Source organism: Alligator mississippiensis, chromosome 4 (genome assembly GCF_030867095.1).
Source record: "Alligator mississippiensis isolate rAllMis1 chromosome 4, rAllMis1, whole genome shotgun sequence".
In the NCBI taxonomy this organism is placed as follows: Eukaryota; Metazoa; Chordata; order Crocodylia; family Alligatoridae; genus Alligator; species Alligator mississippiensis.
In genome coordinates, this window is record NC_081827.1 from 181006163 (window position 1) to 181029340 (window position 23178).

A 23178-nucleotide genomic window follows, 5' to 3' on the forward strand; every position below is an offset into this window, starting at 1 on the left:
CAGGTGAGGGATGCTCAAGTATGTACTCTCAGGACCACCAGGAAAGCAATGAAGACATACCCCCAATCCTCTAGGTTCTTAGAAAACACCACTCTTCATGTCCAGGCATCTAAACTGTTTTGGAAACTTAAAAGATTTACAGACCTTCTACTTCCCTACTTTTAGGTGCCCTGAACCACATTTTCAACAGTTGTAAGCCCCTTTTCAAAAGGGTAGAGCAGTGGAAGCTGCAGGGGGTCAAATGCTTTTGAAAGGCTAGTCCAGGTTTAAGAGTAATATGAACAAACTTTCAAAATCAAGGACTGGACCCTACTCTAGCAACATTTTGTAGGGTTGTGCAATACTCAAGTATGCATTTTCTGGATTCTTTCTTTGATCTGCCTTTCCTGGGTTGGGAAAGCACTGCAAGGGGCACATCAAAGATGCTGAGCTCCTTTGCATTCCTCTTAACATGTTTATCCAATACCTCACTCCTTTCTGTGATTCTGGAAAATAAGGAATTGCCAGATTTCCTCTACCTTTTTCTCACCCAAGGAGCCAGGAATTTTACACTGAACAGAAAGTAACATATAGGACTCATACTGCAATACTGTCACTGACAAAACTAGGACAGGATTTGACCAAACAGGATTAGTACGAAAAATTCACTCATTATGAGCCTGATCAAAAGTCCACAAAAAAAAAAAAAACCATGAAAACTTCCAGAAACTTCACTGTGATAAGAGTGAAAAAAAGGTATAAAGAATGTTTTATAGCAAGTTAGCAATCTGTCTTGAACACACATTGTACAAATATAAAGTCCTGGATATATTGAATGTCAAGTAATTCTATGCATCCTGAAATACATTGTGGGGATATCTGATAAAAAAAAACCCTACAGGACTAACTTGGTAAAACCAAGACCCAGGGCACAAACCAAGTTCTCAGACGCACAGACACAGCATCTACTAAGGTGATCACGAGCCAGGCGTGCATGTCAGCTATTATAATTACTACTGGGGTTTTCAAAGAAAACTAAGCAAGGTCTGCTCCCACAGCAAACAGAAATGGTGATGTCTTTGTAAATCAGACTCTCAGCTGTTTGATAGAGGAGAGCTCTAGGCAGCCCATAAATTCTCAGTCAATTTAAAAATTTCAACTACATTAAATTGTTGGAAACTGCCACGAGAATTAAACTCCCATTGGAAAGCACTGGAGGAAAATAAATCTGCTAAAGAGATCAATGGTTGACTGACCGAATTCCCAGCTCTGTATTTCTACTGAATGGGTGCCTCCTGGAGTAGAACTAAGTGTTCCATTTACATTTTACTAAAAGGAACCAAAAATATTCATTTCAACGTTCTTAAAAAGCTTAAAGGAAAGATTCTTACTGGTGGTTTGCTCTCCAGTCAATGGTTTGCTCTCCCTCCCATGGCTCACAGCAAAGATCTTAAAGACATAGGTTGTTCCAGGTAGAAGGTCGATGACCTCAGCAAAGGAACTCCTGGTAATAGGCAGTCTCTGTCCATGTTCACCAGGGTGGTGAACTGGGATCACCTCCACACGATAGCCAGACACAGTGCTCTCAGGTGGGGTCCACATGATGGTAATTTTGACATCAGAAACTTCCACAAACTGTAGATCTCTGGGTGAAGGAATATCATCTAACAGAAGAGATCAGTACAGCTAATCAGAGCATGTCCTCACTGAATGACAAAGGAGTCTACACCAGCATGGTGTGGACCAAGAAAAAAAGTGAGTGTTTACTGAATAATACAATCTATTGACGCTGATCAAAACTGTTTACCAAACAGAGAAATGTCAAGTAAACCTTATCTTTAAAAAAATTCCTGAAAGTATCTGTGTGCATCTGAAATGCCATTGAGGAGCTTAAAAGATTTTGTTCTATGATTTATATATGACATTTTGTTGGCACAAAAAGGAAAAACTGAATAATCAAATGTACTAAGCAGAATGTCAAGTTCATACAGAACCACAAGCTTGACAAAGTACATTCTGGGACTGGAAACAAGAATCTTTTGCAAATTAAAGGAAAGGATTTTGAAAACCCGCAGCAAATTCAGAGGGTCTATAATTAACTTAAAATCCAACATCTTTATAATTAAACAACTACTGGCTCTGATTCTGGTCTCACTGAAGTCGAAAGCAAAAAACTCTCATGACTTCAGCATTGTGGGGCCAACGTGGATTCATACACTCAAAGCAGGTTTCCAGTTAAGACCTCTGTACAAGCACTGAAGCTGCATTAATGCTAGCCAGCACAAACTTCTGTAATTTTCAGAACAAATGGATGCCAAACCATAAAATCCTTGGGCCAACTTTATTCCTGGTGGATTCCCACTGTGAAAACATTATGCTTGCTACTTTCAAGGGTATCTAATTCCCCTGCCAGTACACCAAATTCTAGTTCTTTTAGTATATTTCCTTTTGGTTTTGTTACTCAATCTAGCTGATTGCTTTAAAGTAATGCCGTTTTTTTCAAGCTGAGGTCCCTAGCATAAAGCCCCAATGTTAATAAAAGTGCTGCGAAATTTCCACTCCTATTGACTTCAGTGGAATAGGAAAGAACTTGGCCCCTGAGAAAAAAAAAGCAGGCTAATTATAGCTAGTGGATCCACGTATGTGATCCAATACATCTGAAATGAATGGCCTAAATATCAGGGCAACAAGGTACATTTTCAATAGTAGCAGCACTTGCACTCAAGGTACCTCTTGATGACGACACAGGAAGCTCTTATGGTTATCTTCCATATATGTAGACATGGCCCTTTTGACTGGCGTGTAATCTTACCGTTAGGTATTAAGCCTTTGCTAATTAAAATAACTGATTTTAAGTGATAATCTTTATTAACATTTGACTTAGTGTTCGTGGTTAAAGCTTATATATTCACTGAAAATTAGTGAGGTTTACAATTACAGGCTTGTAATCAACATTGGGTTTTCAGAGAATTTGCAGATGCTACATTTACAATTAAAAGTATACCCTCAGGTTCACATATTCCTTTCCACTTGGCTTCTCTGTGTCTCTCAGATTAATCTATAATATCTACCATAATATATCACAGGGAGTGTTCTGGCTTTTTACCTGCACGTGGGACACCTGTGGTTTCCTGCTGGATAAAGACAGGAGTACTCTCCTGATTTTCTTCCACTGCATAAATGCTGATATTATACTGAACACCAGGCATTAAATCACTGAGGGTTACAGAGGTAGCAGTATCAGGCAGGTTCAGCTCAGTGCTGCTCCCTTCCACTGACGGTGCATAGATAATTCTGTAACCTAAAACAATGAAAACAGAGTCACCATTCATGCTCATGACAAGTTGAACAAGGAATAGTGAACATTTTATATGAACAGATTTCCCCAGATGATCCAAATAACCTGCCTGAATGAGGTTTGCAGCTGTCTTCATCTATGAACCCCATCAAAAGTAAAGTTAGAGGCTCATAGTGGCCCTTTCCAAATATATCAGTCTCTAAAATGGGACAAAGCACATCTCTGGATAAGAAGACCACAGCATTCTGAAGCAGTGATCTCTGGGTAACAATACAGTTTCCAGTGTGTTGTGGGGATGACTTTGGGACAAATAGGGGACACATAGGAAGATTAGCGGAGTTGTGGTTAAACAAGCCAGAACCTTAAAATAAACCTGCAGGGCTCTGTTTGTATTCCTCTCCTTGAAAACTGAAACATGGGCTTCAAATTATAAATTATAAACCCATTATAAAAATGTTACATAGTCTTTTCAGCCTTAAAGGGGCAAGGTGAATCCTGCACTCCACATGAATTGCTCATCACCTCTGCTGGCCTCTGTATGTCCCTCTCTTTTTTAATGTCCCGATTTGAAGATTCCATTGATATTTTCAAACAGAATCACTTAAATGAGACAGACCTGTAATGGGAGCCTGTGGTCTGCTCCAGCTAACGACAATTGAGGTGTCATCCACACTTTCCACCGTGTGCTCTGGAGGTGCATCTGGTGCTATTTAAAGGAGTAACAAAGAAAAAAAATGAAGTGAGGCCGAGACAGGACAATCTCTCTGATAAAACAAACACAGAATAGTGGTTTCCAAAGCTAAGGAGAAGACATGTACCTGTTGTCTGTGACGTGGACAGGATCAGGTTTTGCTCTCCTTCTTCTGAGATCTGGTAGACATTAACTATGTACTTGCGACCAGGAAGCAAGTCAGGGATGTTAACAGAGGTGGCTGTGCTTGGGAGATCTTTATGGCGGGGAAAAAAAAAAGAAAAGGCTTAGCAATTTGGCTGTTTGTTCACCAACTCCCATTCCCATCCCTCCCAGAAACATGAGAGGCTTAGGTTCAAGTCTAGTTCTGAGTGAAAACATTTGAAAAAAAATGTGTTTGGTTTAAACTTAATCTTTAGTCGACATCTCAAGAACTCCACACAATTTAGGTTAGTTAGCTCTCTAAAACTGGCAAGTCTGCCTAGAAGAAGCCAGGACCTGGAGTAGTGAGGGCACTGGCATGGCAGGCCCATGTAGACAAACCTTTATGTCACCTCAGCTGCATTCTGCCTGGCATTAAGCACTGATATGCAGCAAACACTGATTCTGTACCAAGTTATACCCCAAGTTCCCTATTTGGCCCAGAAAGGTTAGAAAAATGATCTGAAGGATCCAGGGATAATCAGTTTCAAGCTTTCAGCAGGGCAGCAGTTGAACAGAAATAAATCAGTGACTGTTATTCTCTCTCTCACATTCTTTTTTATAACACGCAAATCCCCGTGGCACATAAGCATTATCTAGCCTCATAAATCCCTGTGAAATATTATGAATCTCATTTTTCAGAAAGGTTAGGATTAAGCAGCCCAAGGTCAGACAAGAAGTATGTGACAGAGCTAAGAAATTAACCCAAATGTCTGTAGTCTAGCCCACTACTAGATCATCCTTCCTGCATTATCTAAAATGCTGATATTACAGGAGTAGGCAATGCTTGGCACGAGTGCCAGAACATGGCATGTGAAGGGATTTTGCTTGGCATGCGCGCATTGGGGCAGACAGTGGGAACGGGGCTGTGGCTGAGCTATCACAACCAGGATCGTGTCCATCACGACTACCCCGCTGTCTGCCCCTGGCATGCCAACATCTTACAAGTCAATGTTGTGGGTGTTTTTGGCACTCCGCCCAAAAACACTGCCAACCCATTATAGAATGGTGAGGGCACAATACAAAAATATGCCATTATCCCAAATAGGTATGTTTCTGATAATAACAACTGAGGGACTCAACCATGCATAAGTATAGAAAGTCCAAGTCCTGGACTAGTATAAATGAGAATAGCCCCCCTGACTGCCATGGGACTCTAGCAGTTTACCACTGGTAAGAATCTGACCCAAAAGGTCCAAACATCGTCCTTACCAAGATACTGAGGTTCGTCGCCCTCCTCGCTGAGCTCATATTCCACACGGAATCCTGATACAGTGTCAGAAGCGGAAACCCAGGAGACTACAAAACTACTGGCTGTGATTTCTGTGACTGATTCAGAGGTAGCAACCATAGGAGTAAGTGGAGTTGTCTCTCCAACAACTGTGTTGCCTAAAGAGGAAAGAGATGGGGAATGGAAATAAATTTTATCTGAAAGATCAAATACCAATCCAGGAGAAATGAAGGGCAAGATTCTCAGCTGGGATCATTCAGTTCAGCCCCACTGACTTATTTTAGTTAGAATCTGGCCCAATTCTTTTCAAGCAGGGAAGTCCACCATGAGGTGCATAAAAATTCACTTTAAAATAACATCCTGATAGGATGCAGCTCATTTGTAATACGAACAAATAATTCAGGGAACTACCTTGCAAAGAAATGAAATATGGAAAAGTCCTGGGCTGGAATTCTATGCCCTGGTTTTACTTACTGATCACAGCTGTAGTAAAATCAAAGCGGGTGAGTTCTCTGAGTCCATACTGTTGCACACTGACAAGCTGTCCTTCATATATTACACCAGGTTTCAGGCCTGAGATGGTGTAGGAGTTCAAGTGACCAGGGATGGTGGCTTCCTTCCAATGTACTCTGGAGTTTTTCTAAAAGAACAAAGCCATACACTGTCATGGAAGAGAGCTCAAAGACCAAAAGTAGAGAGATCTAGCTAGCTAAGCTTCTATATGATTTTCCACCACTGTGACATCTGAACGGAAGGACTAATATCCAGATAAACAGCCCCTCATGGGGAAGTGCAGGCAGGGAGCTATCTATAAACAGGTTGGTTAATTTACAATGGGGTACTGGATAACGATACAGTTGAACTTTATTTAATATTAGAGGTATCCAGAGAGGTCTTAGTGCAATACACACATTGTAACCATTCTTCAAAAACAAAACAAAACCTAAAATCACACATTAATTCTACAAGTACAAACAACTGGATTGTACATAGTTGGAAATCATGCAGAGAGCCATCATTTGAAAATCATGAACTGCAATATTTTTTTCTCCTCTTCCTTACTATTTCCTATGAGAAGTTCCCAAACAAAACCCCAGCTTAAAAAAGTTTCCCCTCCTCAACCGTGCTTAAATCCTATTACCTTAAGGCCATGATCCAAGCTCCACTACAGTCAGTAGAAAAACTCCTAGCAATGTCAGCAGGCTTTCGATCAAGACATCCTTGTTCTCTTAATAATGGGCAGTGGGTAGATATAAGCATGTTAAATAGTCATGTGAAAAGAGTGTTCTCTTGAGGACTATGTGGCAATGCATTTGCACTAGTTAAGATGAATCATATGTAATTATGAATAAGCCAGAAAGCAGCGGTTAACCAGCTGTGGTGTAGCGTTCACAGGAGAAGAGAAATGACCCGTGTTTATTTAATTTCCTGCCAGAAGTTTACATCTTCATTTCCTGCTTGTTTTTACCTCCTCACTTATGCGGTACAATCAAATCCAATTGTTGCAATTATACGTGGATAGTAAAAAACTCTGTTCCCTTCAAATAAGACATCTTTCACAAGGACTAGTTTTATTCACCCTAATTGAACCTACTACTATCCTAGACAATTTGCCAATAATGCAGTTCATAAACACAGTGACTAGTACTGTTTGCAAAGACATCCATGATGACAGTACATGTTTATAGAACATCAGTCATCTTTAGTCCTAAATGCAAATGTCCCCTCCATTAGGACATGGACACTGGATTAGTAACAAGACCAGCATACACTTTTTTTTAAATACCAAAAATACCTTTTTAACAATATGAGAATTTTCATGAGGAGCTACATTTCCTCAATATTTATGTGGGTTTTTGGTGGGGAAAAAAACCCAAAACAAAACAAAAAAGGAAAGGAGAGGGGATGTCTATAACACCTCAGCACCATGGTGAGAGTTGTGTATGAGCCCAGCACCACATAACTGGCTTTATAAATCCTATTTCAGGGGGTGATAAATGCAAAGTGGCCATAGTGTGTCCCACTACAGTGTTATATGGTGGTAATGAGGCAGATAGACATGCTCAAAATCTTTTGGTGTTTGGCATGGAAAAGACCTGCATGGGAGATGCTATAGATTTTGGTCAACAATCTGCTACAGCCCAGTGACATGTCAAACTAGCATGGTTAAGGCACACCGATTTCTTTAGCCCACAACACAAAAAGGAGCAACATGGCTAGAACCACATCCAGCCACCTTAGATACTCCAGGTAGCCACTGACAGATGGGTTAAACTAGGATAGCGTTTGGCAAAAGTCCAGACTAAAGCTCAGACCTATACCTCTGCAGCTGTAGTGAGATGCTTTAACTGCTCTGCTCCTATGCAACCAGAAGTACTTACCGGTTTCCAGCGGAGAATGTACTTAGAAATGTGAGAAGATTCGGGTGCATTCCACTGGATGGGATGGGAGTTGGGATGATTGGGACTCTCTGTGATGATCACCTGGACTGGACCAGTTGAACCTAAAATAAAAGTTTTCCATTTTAACTTTATGAGGGAATTTCCTCTTTGTTTGCTGTTCATTCACTACATCTTTAAAATACTGGTGTCATTTGTCTAAGATTGTTGTATAAATATGAAATAAGTATATTTTCCTTCTATCCCCTAGGATCCAACATTCTTTATAGTGATTACTGTGGACCACCCTAGTGGAGGCAGTGTTAACTTCATATTAATGAAAGAATATCACAGCATGCCTTTTCCTATGTCTCTGAATCAACTTATTTAACAAGCTGGATTTTAACCAACAGAAGAATAAGCATGGCTTGCACACACAGACCCACAAATGAAAAGAAAAAAACAGGCGCTTTAGCTGTAGCCTGTCCAAAAGGAGACTTGTACACTCAGAGGGCCTCATTCATTTCACGTGCTTTAGTGCTTTACTGAATTGAAACCAAAAAACACTCACAATCTAATTCAATCCCAATTAGAGGTAGGTGAAAAGATTCCTATGACCACAGAAGTCATTAGACCAGGCCCATAATTCACAGCTCCTTTAGGCTTATTCATGATCCTCTGTTCTGTTCTTCATCACTTGCCTAGAAATGTGCTATGAAAGTCTTTCAGCTAAATGCCAAGAAGATCTCACTTCGAACATGCATATGGCATTAAACTAGCAGGAATGTGTTCCCAAAAAACTCCAGTAAAGGACAGTCTGACTCAGCAGGAAGAGTTATTTTAGCCATTAAATCCTTCTTTTTTTTTTTTAAAGGTTTCTCTTTATAGTTTGTTTGGACAACTGTGTAACATACATACCTGTATGTACTCAAAAAGACTTCAGCCAAACAAACCCATACCCACATGGAGAATATTTCAAAGCTTGTGTAACCCCAAATCTACACATTCAGGAACTTTATATTTGATTTATTTACACATCTCCAGTCAATTCCTGTCTCTAAAGAAAGTATGAAGCCTTGGTTTCCAGTCTAAGGGTGCACATATTTCACATAACTCAGCAAGAAGTTTGTTTTAGCAGTCTGATAAAAGTCTATGAGGCTCAGCAAACACCATTAGAAAAACTTGACAAAGAAATCCAAAGAAGGTCTGCTTCCTATTCTTCGCCTCTTTGGCTCTCTGCCTCAAAGGTGGGTAGTTCTCAGATCTACTGTCTAATTCCTGTTTTGTCTCTCTCATCTTAAAAACAGGCATTTGTATTTCTCCCAGGACAATGCATTTTACTCTGGGATCCTACAAATATACAAGGACATTGTCGAACTAAGTGAAGTATCCCAGATAACATTTTTTCTTGGAGTTAATCAATACAGTTCAAAGCCTGGGACAATCAAACCCAAGCATGAACTCATGTCTTTTTTCAACCCTTAGGGTTCAACTTCCAGTCTAACTCTTTGCTCTTGGACACAGAGAAACACTGAATCACTAGTTAGGGGCATAAGCCTAAGACTTGTAAAGCTCAGGTTCAATTCCCTACTCTACCACTTGCTTCCTGTCTGACCTTGTGCAAGTTGCTTAAGCTCTTCTTCTACCGTGCTTTGAGTTCCTGAAAAACAGTTCATGCTGAAAGTAGATGCATCTTCCGCCTCACTACTTCTTGTGACTTAGTCTTAGGATTAGATAATGGCATATTAAAAAAGGCGCAGTGGGTGCATCTACACATTCATTAATGCACTGTAGTTCCTGCACATTAAGCTAACCAAGTACTAAATCAATGTGCAGTAAGTTGCTCTGCTGTGCAGTAGAGTCGGCACATGGCTTTTTAGTGACACTTACTGAGCAGTAACCTAGTACTACTGCACACTAGTGTACTAGCATGGTTTCTGCCCGGCATGCTACTGCGCAGTGTTATTAGGCCACTTACTGTGCAGTTAGCTTCTGGTGTAGACATGCCCACTGATGCTTTTTTCAGGGAGTTGAGCACAGTGGAACAGCATCACACTTAAGCATCTGATAGATAGAACAGGAGCTGTCTGTTGGTCTTTTTGAGCCTCAAGTAATTTCCTACCTCACAAGTGTGTTACCAGTATAAATTCATTAAAGCATAGACATTTGGCTGCTAGAATACTTGGGAACATAAGTGCAAAGGGAACCAAGAAGGCAACTTACTTCCCTGAATGAGCTGCCATCACTGTTAAAGCCCAAAGGGATTGGGAAGAGATGCTGCTGCACTGCCAATCCCCACCATGCAAGTAGGTGAAGGTTGAGCAGGCAGTGAAGAGCTCCTAATTTTCATGAGAATAAAGCTATGCAAGTTTTTCCTTCCCTCCCAAGGCCGAAAATGGAAGCAGAGATCATAAAGTGACTCTTTGGGTCTGTCCACACTTCAAAACAAAGACCTGAGTGTAGCATATGCTAGCAGAGCTGTTCTAGTTTAGTTTAACCAGCATAGGTAACAAGAGCAGTGTAGTCCCAGCAGCATAGGCTTCAGCATTAGCTTTCAATGAAAGTACATACCAAGGGTCCATAGAGAATCTGCACTCTGGCTGCTAGCACATGTTTAAACCTGTGTTGCCATGTCTTCACTGCTGTTGTTACCCGGGCTAGCTAAATTAAACTAACACATTCTGAAACCCATTTGCCATTTAGACATTAAGAGCAATAAGTCAGTCCCTGCCTCGCTCCTTGGGCAGTGCATCTACGCAATATGTCACCCCAGCCTGTGAGGCATTAGGTATGAAATAAATTTACTGTATACCTGTTACAAGCGTTAGTTAAATCCAGTGGGTTCATGCCGCATTTTGGTAAGGGCCCCACTGAGATTTCTGTCCGATTATGTAAAAAATGTAAGCTCCACTTCTATTTCGTTTGCTGTGATGAGGGAGGAGGGGGAGAGATGGGAAGAAGGAAGGCTGACACTCAACAATAACTTTTTTCAGTATCCTTTCCTTAAGTTTGATAACTATAAGTAATTAACACAATTGCCAGTTTACCGTGCACTACTGATCAATCTAAAACAGACAGCAAAGTTCTACCAGCATGCCTTAATCACAGGATCTTCCTTTTTCTCTGCAATTTAGCATCTAATTTTCTGTTAGTGCTCCAATACAAGCACCAGCAAAAATGATGTAGATGGCTTATGCCAACTACCCACAGATCACCAATCTACTGCACACAACACAGACTGTGATTTATGTGCCTGTTTGTTTTCATATAGCTTCCAATTGGCTTCTGTAACTAGATGGCATTTATAGAAACTGAAAGTACCATTCATACACAGTGATATCTTTACTGCATAAAGACCACACCATTTTTAAAAAAACCTAAAGCACGCTGTTCTGATTCAGAGAAATGTACTGAATGACAAAAAATACAGAGGGTTTATAAAGCATCACAGTGGTCCAAATAGCTCTCTGAGCCCTACTGGATACTTAGCACCCTTTTTGTCAGTAATCAAAATGGACCAGTGATAATGACCTTGTTATACATAAAGGAAACATCTACATGAGGTGCTTACTGCACAGTAGGTCATTACTCCTGTGCAGTAGCATCGTGGAGCACAAACCGTGATGCAACACTACTGTGCAGTAGTAATGAGCTACTGCGCAGTCAGCATCACCAGGAAGCCTCATGTGGGGATGCTACTGCACAGTAACACTGGTTACTGCGCAGTCATTTAGTACTCAGGTATGCAAGTACTAAATGACAAGTACTAAGTGTCTCATGTACATGTGGCCAAAGCAGATGTAATCTATTTGTTGCAGTAACTCCATTGACTTCTATGAAGTTACTTCATTTTTGCACCAGGATGAAAGCAAAATTTTAGTCAGAGAACCAAACAAGGAACTGCTTGATTTTCTATCTATCTTTACTCAGAATGGGAGTCTAAATATACTTGAGTGTGATTCAATATTAAAACTAGGTTGAATAGACAGAAGCAACCTTTATATATAAAGGTTATCATGTTATGTTCATGAAACTGCAAAAGAACAGACCAACAAATAGAGACATTGACCATGCTTATAAAGATTTCCTGGAACTGACTGGGCAAAGAAGTGTTCAAATATTTATTTCATGCCACAGCCATGGAAGAGACTTCATTGCATGGTGCATTTTGCTTCAGTATGTGGGTTGAGTAAAAAAGATCTGTACATATACAGGACAACATAATCGACTCAATACCTAGAGACTGTGATTTGCAGATATACATTATAAGTTAAACATGGAAATAAACCCCAGTGGCCCAGATTTTAGTATGAATCCAGATTAAATTCAATGAATCCAAAAGAATGAATCCAGTTTTCTATTACACTAGCTGTGATCAGAGCCTGATCTTCTACTGCTAAGCTTGATACTTCCATCTCTGCCTTCATGTGGAAATGATCTTGCTATAAATGGAAGCCAACAGTCATTGCCATTTAGGCATTTCCTATAATGCTGTGAGGGGAGCAGAATATAAGGCATCTGCATGCATCATGTCCCAAAGTATTTCAACCCTTCCTTACTTATTAGAGAGAGAGGAACCAAGAATTATTCAGTGCTGACAAAGATATGAAGGGACATGAAGACTGCACTGATCAGAAGGGGAAACATACTAGGTTTTTGCCCCACAACAATTGGGGAGAATGTATTTCATGTTTAGGAGTCTTACCTGGATAGGTCTGCAAAGGCTGGCAATGCCACTCTCCAATACCAAGGCCATAGCAATAGCACTGGTATCTAACATTGTGAAGGAACTTCTCCCATGCATCCCCAATTTGATAGAAGGTCTGGGTTTCTGAATCCTGGCACTGATCTGAAGGCATGAAATAGGTACAAGTCAGTGTCAAATGTTTATTTAAACAACAGAAATAAAGCCCCTGTGTTAAAATATAGAAAAATGATGAAAAGTAAAACCATGAGGCAAAGTATGCTGCAGCGCTGGTTAAAGCATTAGTCGAGGAAAAAGAGGCAACAGAAAGCTACTTTCAAAACAAAGGTCCGTGGAAACTTCTTTAGACATCTCTTTTACTATTAAAAATGAGAAGTAATATGCTAACTCTGTTGAAGTAAGTTAAAATGACAACACTCCAAAGGCCAGCTCTGCCAGTGCAGTCCTTACTCAGGCACCATTCCCAGTGAAGCCCATGGGAGCTTTCCTTAAGGAAGGATGACCCCAGCAGATAGTACAGCCCAATTCTACTTCAACCACTTGGCCAAGTCCTCTCATTTAAGGCTCAATTCTGCTGCTCCCATTGAAGTCAACAGCAAAACTACTGGCCTCAAGGGTCCTGGATCATAGTCTTACACTAGTCTAAATCTGGAGCTACTCCTTTCATTTCTGTAAAGTTACTTTGGATCAGTGATTCTCAACCAAGGTTGTGGTTCTCAACTTTGGGGTGCCTTGAAATCCTTTCAAGGGTGCCGCAGGGTGTCACACAAAGTTAGCGTTAACAGCGTCACAAAAACAATTCACAAGATAGATGCAGAGATTTCAAACAGAAGTCTATAGTTGTGGTTTTACTGAGTTCTTTGCAGCAGAAAAACTGGTCTATTATTTTATGTAGGCAGAAAAAGAGTAAAAACTAAGAATTGACATTTTTTGAGGGCTGCCTTGAATCTACTCAGGGGTGCCCTGAGTCTAAAAAAAGGTTGAGAACCACAGCTTTAGAAGTACAGCTGTTTGAATGAATGAAGGATGCATCAAATTTGGGAGTCATCTTAACCAATGAAAATCTACATCTACACGACTGCTTTCAACAGATTAACTGAGGACTTGCACAAGCAGAAGTCAGATCTGAATCTGCCTCAGTGTAAGTTTTATTCATAGATTTCAATGAACAGCAATTTGATCCTCCTTTAAAAGAATAGATGCCTACATTTGGAGAAATAAATAGCAAAATTAAACAGGGAGCAACTTTTTACTATGTTCCCATCTTGTTTTAAATACATTTCTTTCTTTCAAAATAACAGATTTCACAAACTTTCTTATCTGAACTTGTCCAGTAAATCTGTAAAGACTCACAGTTAATAAGACACGGTTTAACTGCTAGTGCTTTCTGAACCACTGCCAAGAGAAAAGTATTAAAGATCTCTTGGGTTTAGTAATTGCAGACCAAATAACTAGGTCTTAACACCCAAACAGTGTCCTTTTTTTGGTTAGAAAAGTAAAATTCTCTTCACAAAGTTAATATGGTTTTAACTAACCTATGCAGTGCTACTGATGTATGTATTCATACTTTGGACCTATTCGGCACATCCAGATGAGCCCAGCTGTGCGATACGTGGTGCCACAAACACATCTACAGTGCCACATGCTGCATAGTCTGATATTCTCTGTGCTGCAAGGGTGCACTGTGCATGCATGCACTCACTGCTCCAGTTTTTTTTTTCCATGGGTTTTTTGACCCCTGGATATCTAGGGGTCAAAAAAAACCTTCAGGGAAAAAAAACAGAGCAGCACACACTCAGGCAGCACGCACTGCTGAAAAGCACAGCCAGGCTACCTAGAGCCATGCTGTGGCTGCCAACCAGGCTCTGCCTGGCAGGATCGCTGTGGCAGCAGTCCCAGGAAGCCCCCAGGACCTCAGGTAAGGCTGCTGGGGCCACCCCAGTGCTGGCACCAGCCTCCCCTACTGCCCTCAGGGTAAGTTGCCATGTGCCAAAGCATGGCACAGGCATTTCCCAGGGACAAGCAGCTGTGGCACAAGTTGTGCTGCTGCAACTTGTCCCCAGGGAACCAAACATCCGTGCTTGTCTGGACAAGTCCACTATCTTCTTGTGCAAGGAGAGGATAAAGAGTTAGTCCAAGGTATGGTAATATTTGCTTCGTGCTGTTTTCCATGCTTTTGCTTTCAGTTAGGAGACTAGAAATTTCAGAAAAGAAGGGGATAAATAGCAATTTAGAAGATAAGGTAATCTTTACTCACTTGCTCCACAGAACAGCTAATTGCATTAAATCAGAATCCTGCCTGCTGATCAGCTCATTCACTAATGTGTGGCTAAAATGCTCAGTTACTCAAGACTGGTGATAACTGCTGAGAACAGGGTTTTATATGGAAAGACTATTCCAAGAGAAATGGGTAAGGAGTTAAGCTGATGCTAGCCACTGCTACTACAGACAGCATCAGTTTCTCCCACAGCATGCCAAATTCTGCTCTTATTCACGCTACTATACATCCACCCTAACATCTCTAAAGTCTTTATGACTCCAGTTGTGACTAGTAGGATTTTTCCAAAGAAAAAATCTGACCCAAAACTGGCCCAAATTCACAGTTTTGTTTCATCACATAATAACATGTTATCATGGTAGTTTTCATCTGACCTTAAAGAAGGAGAGCAGCAGGCTAGTGACTTACCAATAGGATCACACTTCCATCTCCCACGACCCTGGCCAAAGCACGTGCAGTTCAGCATATGCCCTTCTTCGTGACGCTTGTGAAATGTCTGGTTAACATCATAGGTGATGTCATCAACAATACACTGGTCTGTTTAAAAATGACATGTTATTTCAGTCAATGATGGCTTCAAATAACAAGATACAAAATACTTTTGCTGAACATATTATTCCCATTCCCACTCAACATAGTGTAGTGAAAATTTAGGAGAAGACAGACTCTTGGAGGAATGTGTGATCTTTGCAGAACAAAGCTGTACACTATGCTCTCCGAAGTCCATTCATCAGTACTGATGTCAAATGGGACTATTTTTACGAGTAAGGTCCATTAACATAAAGAGGTTTGTAGGATCAGGTCCAAAAAGCTAAGCTTTATGAAAACTGAAGGACTATCTGCTTATTCTTTGGAGTATGTAGATTCTAACACCTGAAGAGATTTTAAAATAGCACGGTGAATATCACTAGTTCTGCTTATACAGGTCTAGATTGTGACACCTTTATTTACACTGGGTGTATCTACACATGAAGCTAATACAAAGCAATAAACTCTGGTGCACATTGCACTGGAGTTTATTGCTCCCGGGTACTGCATCTTCATGTGCACTGGGGACCACAGCACATTAAGCAAAGACAGAGCAGCCCCAATTGGCAAGAGGCCCTGGGGGTGAGCCTGCCAGCCCAGGGCTGCTCTGACCCAACTCAGTGTGCTGCGGAGGGGCTGGGTGGAGCATGAAAGTGCTCCAGTGTGGGGCTAGCCAGCAGGCAGCCCTGCACTGAAACACCCTCATGCCCCAACCAGTCCCATCAGTGTCTACACGTGCGTTGCTGCGCGCTAAAGAACCCTGCCACAGGACAGTATTTGTATTTACAAGTACTAACCTGTGGCAGAGTAAATTAGTTTCCTTCAGTCTAACAAGGCTGCATGTGTAGATGTTGAGACTTTACTGTGGAGCTAATTAGGCAGGTCTGCAATAAATATCTTGCGTAGATGTGCCTGCTGAGAAGTACTTTCATTTTTGACTACTCCCACTAAAATCAGTACAATTACTAGAGAGTAAGATGCTACTTTGAACGTATAAAGAGATCACGATGCAGTCCAAAGTGTTTTTCTCATATAGCAAAGTGTTTTTCTCATATAGCAAAATAGAAAGATAATCTTGACCATGGTTTAATGTAACCCTGAAAGATTACACAAAAATGACATTTTATTATAAAAATAAAATTATTACTACTACTCACTAATTCATTCTTCTTTAGAAATGCAAGTCCAGATCCCCCACTGATGTAAAAAAAAGTATAATGCCTCACATTTCAGATCTATGGCAATTCATATCAATTAATAATCTGGCCAAGAATCTTTGATCCTTGAAGAATCTTATTGATACAGTCTAGTTAAAAAACAAATCACCACCCCCCAACAAAAAAATAAATAAAAACCACTATAGAAGTCAGCTGTTTTTTGAACTGAGACTTAAGAGACCCAAGTTCAATTCTTGGCTCAGTCACAGACTTTCTGTCCTTGGGCAAGTAATTTAATCAATCTCCTGCCTGTAGTTGTGTTTTCCTACTGCACTGGTGCATTGTAAAGAGAAATCCACTTTTACTTTGTAAATGCTCAAATTCTACAGAAGGGTCAAAGGTATTTCCCCAAGTCAATGTGTGTCTAACAGTTGGCCTAACAGCCTGCATCCTTTTAAAAAAGGAAGTTATTTCCCCAAGATGATCATTTTGCTCTTTTTAGCAGAAATTGCTGTAATTGGACATTTAATATTCTGCCCTTCACGTCACCAAACCCATCCTTCACAGATATAAAGGTAGAGAGCTGGACAGTTATGCAGGAAAAAAAAGGAACTTTAGTGACCAGCTAGTCTTTTAGTATTTAGTATTTCTCACCATCCTGAACAAAATGCACAAAAAACCTCAAAGCTCTGGAGTGAGCCTTTCCTTATAAATTATATCCAATTTCAGCCATGGTGTTACAGTCCTTTCTTGGCTCTCTGACAGCACCCCCTCTGCTTTTCCAGACATGAAACCAAAGCTGTAAGTCTGCTTTAGAATGATCAAATGTCTATGCTCTCTGCTTTGAAGTCTTCTTTTTTGGTGCTGTCTAAGCACTTCCCCACTTGGGGTATTAAAAAAAAAAAAGTACTGTCCTGCCAACTTCTCTTATAGATTAGCCACCAAAGGTAATTCATTCTATGCAGAGGAATTAAAAACATCACTGCTGAATAATATAGCAGGACTGCCTTGCCTCTTATCCTGCCTTCAGGCTCCAGGCTAGTCTGGGCATTTGTCTGTACTTGAAGATAACCACAGTTGAGGATATCAGTGGTGCTGACTCTGAATGTAGAGGAAGAGGATGTAGGGATCTTTATTGATCAACTACCCAGGATTTCTCTCTACTTCATAGCTGTGAAGACTGAACCAACCTGTCCCTGAATGTAGACAAGACCCAGATCTTTGGATAGATAGATAGATAGATAGATAGATAGATAGATAGATAGATAGATAGATAGATAGATAGATAGATAGATAATAACTGTGGGACTTGATCCAACTCCCAGTGTAGTCACTGTAATGAACCCCTTGACTTCAGTGTGCCTGGATCACACCCTTGATGCATAAATGAAGAAGACACATACCTCTGAGCTGGGAGTATGGAATGCACGTCCATTCACCACGGCCATTTCCCATACAAGTGCATCTCATCATATGGCCCATATCATGCTGTTTGTCCCACTGGTCACCCACACGGTACATGACACCTTCATTGGTTGTACAGGCTTCTTCATGGGCTGTTCAAGAAGGTGTAAGAGCAGCTTTATTTAGCTAATATTAACATTAACACATAATCATATAATCTGCCATGCAGCTGCATACTGTACAGACCTGAACAGGGGTGCATTATGTATCCAATATGTTTGAAAGTGCTATTTTACTAGGTGTTAACATTTTGCAAATACAAGTCCTTGAAGTTTATATCCTCAATTTTTTCTATATCCAAAACTGTTAAAATCTGCTGCTCCCCCGCTCCTCCCCCTCCCGATATGGATGTGGAATCATGGGTGTTCAAACTCCTGCTATTCTGACAGGAGTCTCTGCTTACAAAGGCAGAAATGTCTAAACAAGGTACAATGAGACAGCAGAACATGATTTATTGATTTTAAAGGAACACAGTATTGAGCAGGGTGTATCACTTGTTGGTTTGAGCAGACGGGAGTGGAGGGAGATGACTTCTAAGGTAACAGATATTAATCAAAGGAAGAATATAGGCCAAATCTATGGTTGGTGTAATGGTGCAAACTGGTGTAATTCTATTGTAGTCTATGGATTTAAAACTAATGGGTGTTTATACATGAGCTCCAGGAGCTCATGTACCAGCATCCCCATGTTGAAAAATGGTGGCGGGGACACTTTAACTAAAGCTTATCAAACAAGCTTTAGTTAAAGCACTCCTGCTGCCATTTTTCAGCACAGGAACACTGATACACGGGACACTGGTGTCTGATGCACGAGACACTGGAGTCAGCGCATCGAGCAGCTTCGCTGCGTGTAGATAGGTGCCCAATGTACACAAGCTGAGACTGGCTTTATGCTTTAATTTAAACTTTTTTTTTCCAAAATAATTTGTTCTTATATGTCTCACTAACAGAGGTAATTACTTTCTACCTACATCAAATTATCTCCAGGGTTTCAATTGCATATGTTGTTCTCTTTTTCAACTTCCTGTCTTAAAGAGTTGCATAGCATTTGGTACTCTCTCTGTTATTCCTCAGAGAGTGTTCAAGGACGGGTGCAGTGATCACCTACATGCTACCAGTCTTACACAAATATGCTGTAAGGTTTAGTCATCATATAAAAGGCATGTCTGTGAGTGTAAAGTAATTACATTTACTCTGAACCATGCTGCAACTACTTTAAATAGCTTCTACATTATATCTGCGATTTAGAAAAGGTCTGTAATTTACAAACTGCTTATTATAGCTGCTTTGTGTTCTAATCCTTCAAAATTCCCCTAAATGCCCTAGTTTTACACACACACACACACACACACACACACACACACACACACACACACACACACACACACTTGCTAATGACATCATGGAGACTTGCACAAACTTTAGAAATGGCCCATCATGTTGACTTCATGACATCACACTAATTTCTATAGTAACAGACTGATATTATGAACACAGAGTATCCATAACTGTAGAATCATGTGAGAGGAAATGGTGAGCAGTGAGGGATAAGCCTACTACAGATATACGGTCAGAACCCCAGGTGGTATAAAACACTATAACTCCATTGACTTTAATGAAGCTGTACTGATTTGGAGTGAGAAAGCAAGACTTATGAGGAGAGGCTGAGGGACATGGGACTCCAGCCTGCAAAAGAAAAGGTTCAGGGGTGACTTGGTGGCAGCCTATAAGTAAATAAGGGGGGTGCATTAGGATCTGGGAGAACAGTTGTTGACCACAGCTCCCCAAGGGATAACAAGGTCTAACGGCTACAAACTCCTAGAAGGCCGATTTAGACTGGACATAAGGAAAAACTTCTTTAGTCCGAGTGTCCGGGGTTTGGAACAGACTCCCTCCAGAGGTGGTGCAAGCACTAGGGCTGTGTGAAATTTTGTCAGCTGTTACATATCAACGCTGTTTTGACTTGTTTCAAGCTCAAAACAGCGAAATTGAAATGAAATGAAAGGCTTTGAAACAGCCTCAAAATGAAACAAGGACAGTCGAAATGTTTCAAAAGCTTTGAAACATTTCAAGTTTTGAAGTTGGGCTTGCTTGCAGCTAAACAGAAACTAAGGAGAGGAAAGGGGAAGAGGTGGGAAGGACTGCTCTGATATTGACTGTGTAGCTGGCCAGTGACTGTGATCCTTCCCTGAGGTCCCTTCCAATCCCAGGGCTCCGGGGCAGGGACAGAAAAACAGCATAAAAAGCATTGTTTGAACAGAGCTTTCTCTGTGTCACTTGTAAGTGTGAAGGCACAAGATTTGCTCTGAACAGTTTGAGTTGCAGTTTCCCAGAAATCCCTGCACCTATTGTCTTGAAAGCTGGCAGGGTTTATGGCCATAGCAGGGCCCAGCATGCCTGCAGTTTTCACCCCCCCTGTGCCTTAACAAACACAGCCACAAACATCATGAGTTTTGCTTGTCAGCAGCTTGAGGTGCGGTTTCCCAGAAACCCCTGCACCTATCTCCTTGAAACTTAGCAGGTTTCATGGCCTCAGAAGGGCCACCATCCTTGCAAGTTTCATCTGAATCAGGCAAGAAATTACAACGTTATAGTCTGTTTTGTGCTTCTCCATTATAGCCTATGGGTGAAACGTTGAAATAGCGAAACAGTTTTGATCAAACAAAATGGAACAATACTTTTGAAACTAAATGATACTCAAACGAAACATTGTCCTGGCAAAATGGAGAAACGGAAGTTGAAACAAAACAGTGCTGTTTCGCACAGCCCTAGCAAGCACTTACTCTGGACTCATTCAAAAGGTGTTTGGATGTTTATCTTGCTGGGATCATTTGACCCCAGCAGACTTCCTGCCTATGGCAAGGGGGCTGGACTTGATGATCTCACGAGCTCCCTTCCAGCCCCTAATGTCTATGAAATGACTGAAAATCTGGCCTCTAGGTCTCTGTTGCAAATGGACAAAGAAAATTACATTCAGCTCATAATGATTAAGTCTCTGTTATGTGTCACTTGTCAAGAAAAAAAAAAATCTTTAAAATTCACCAGTTATGAGATGGGTTGCCATTTTCTGGAAGCCACCCATGACTGAACGCTTGTGGAGGGCTCATATCAGTGACAGATGCAGATTAGCAGATCATAGTTTGGGAACTGCTGGTCAAAAAAAAAATCCCATGATGGATTCAAATCTAAAACTAACTGACCGCAGATCTTCCTACATCACCATCCGCATCTTCATAATGCAGCTTACCAGCCATAGGGCAGAAGCCAAACTTCTGGTCAGCATCATAGTTAGGGGTGGTTCCACACCACTTCATGTTGTCTCTCCGTCCCTCAGAAGTACAATCAGTGTAGTTGCGGTTGTTATACAGGAAGGGGAAGTAGCACAAAGCACCATTTGAATTGCCGCCACGTGTCTGGACCAAACCTACAGAAAGCAGAAGGATTAAATTAAATAGTGGTAGCTGAGCCTGTACTGACACAGTTCATATATGCCCATCACCAGACAAACAATTCAATTAATTCATAATGTAAATGTACACATTCTGAAAATTGTTCCATATTCAAAGGTTTAGCAAAGCCAGATTTGGAAGAGTGGCTGGGCTTGGTCATGGTATTTCCTGGAGAGTAGAGAAAATCTAGAACCTCTACCAAGAGACTGGAAACCAGCTTTACAGCTCCTTCACACCAATGGAACCATCCAAAGAGCCAAGGGTGGGTCTAGAAAACTGGCCTAATGAGTCAAATATCCTCTTCATCCTAAAACTTCTGTACAACCTCACTAAAGTTGATGGGGCTGAGTAGGTTTACCTTTGAGCCAGAGTCAAGACTAATGACTTTAAGTCAATCCTTAAGCCTCAATAAAGAGGTCCACAGTTCTCCCAACCCCCACCCCCAGTATGCAAAGATGCAAATAACCTCTTCCTAAGCATTTCCCCTGTACAGATGACATAGAATGTTATTGCACTAGTCAGCAGCTGGAAATTTAGAATACTTCTAGAAGATTGGGATTCTTCCATCTTCTACCTGGAAGACTTAGATTATTGCTATACATAGCAACATATCTGGAGAGGCAGGATTGGAAGTTTAACATCTGAGGATTGCAAAGACCAGCGTCCTCCCCTCTTCACCTTAAATGGACACAGGTTTTTTTCCTGGCTGGTTGAAATTTAGACAACTGAAAGCATTGGCGACATGTAGGGGGGTGCACATGTACCCCCTGAGATTGGCTGTGCATCCCTTGAGATTGGCCGCCGCTGCCGGCGGTGTCTGCAGGAGGCCGTCAATCGCCACTCAGTGCTCTCCATCCCTGCCCCCCCTCACTGCCAACACTGCTGAAGCCGCCTGCAGGCAGTGCCCGCTTGGCCCGCCCTTGCCGCCAACATCACTGCAGTCACCTGCAGGCGGTCCCTGCTTGCCACCGCCACACCCACACTGCCACTGCCTATGGGTGGTCACCGCTGCCCCACCCAGGACTGGGAGGCACAATTTATTCATGATTGAAAGGGTAGTCTAAAAGTCCATTGGATCAGACAGAAGATCTCCGTTTTGGCTAACAATTCCAAATCTCAGGCCAACTAGGAAGAATAAGAATAAGAGTCAAATACTTTGATCTAGGTTGCTTCCCATTTGACACAACAGGAGCAGACCCTTACTAGTTAATTTAAAGAGCAAGGGCAACACAGAGTTGAAGGTCAACATAAAGAGTCACATTAGTTAATTGTCTCTTGAGCAGCTGTGTAAATTTAATCTGCAAATTTTTAGGATAAGTACTTGTCCAGATTGCTTCAGGTGGTGTAAATCAGCCAACTTCAGCAAGGCTATGTTGATTTATACCAGATAAAGCTCTGGTTCATTATATTCTATATACCATATACCTGGAACTACACAATTAAGCCTACTGCTCCAAGATATTTTTCCATAATAACTGACCGTTTTGTTCTGTGCAGAAGGAGTATTTCCGGTCCTGCACGAAATCTGAGGTTGTGCTGCACCACAGCTGGCCATCCGTTCGGCCTTCAGTTGTGCAAGAATAGAAGGTTCTCCCATCAAAGGTGAATGGCAAAACACATGGTTCTCCATTGGAATTGCCACCATAGGTTTGTGTCACAGCTTCAAAACAAGCAAAATTACAGTGTTATATTGTGGCTCAGAGTGCCCCACTCAGTTCCCTTCCTTATAAAATAACTCATCAGCCAGAGGTCAGATCTTCAGGTGCTGACCTCAATAGGCCCACGCCCATTTACACTGGCTGAAGACACAGCTCTGTAAT

General features: G+C 41.2%; 1 protein-coding gene across 6 annotated transcripts in view; it reads right to left on the reverse strand.

Annotated features, from left to right (window-relative positions):
- FN1 (fibronectin 1) overlaps window positions 1-23178 on the reverse strand; it is a 75383-nt gene that overhangs the window by 36769 nt on the left and 15436 nt on the right. For all 6 annotated transcript variants that reach the window (XM_019492049.2, XM_006276432.4, XM_014594234.3 and 3 more), the window contains exons 8-19: window positions 22839-23018; window positions 21157-21333; window positions 17850-18002; window positions 15170-15298; window positions 12484-12627; window positions 7782-7903; window positions 5875-6040; window positions 5382-5558; window positions 4096-4224; window positions 3894-3983; window positions 3086-3280; window positions 1371-1643 (exon numbers count right to left, since the gene is read on the reverse strand). In XM_019492049.2, the coding sequence (XP_019347594.1) occupies window positions 1371-1643; window positions 3086-3280; window positions 3894-3983; window positions 4096-4224; window positions 5382-5558; window positions 5875-6040; window positions 7782-7903; window positions 12484-12627; window positions 15170-15298; window positions 17850-18002; window positions 21157-21333; window positions 22839-23018 (1935 nt within the window). The remainder of the gene's footprint in view (window positions 1-1370; window positions 1644-3085; window positions 3281-3893; window positions 3984-4095; window positions 4225-5381; window positions 5559-5874; window positions 6041-7781; window positions 7904-12483; window positions 12628-15169; window positions 15299-17849; window positions 18003-21156; window positions 21334-22838; window positions 23019-23178) is intronic.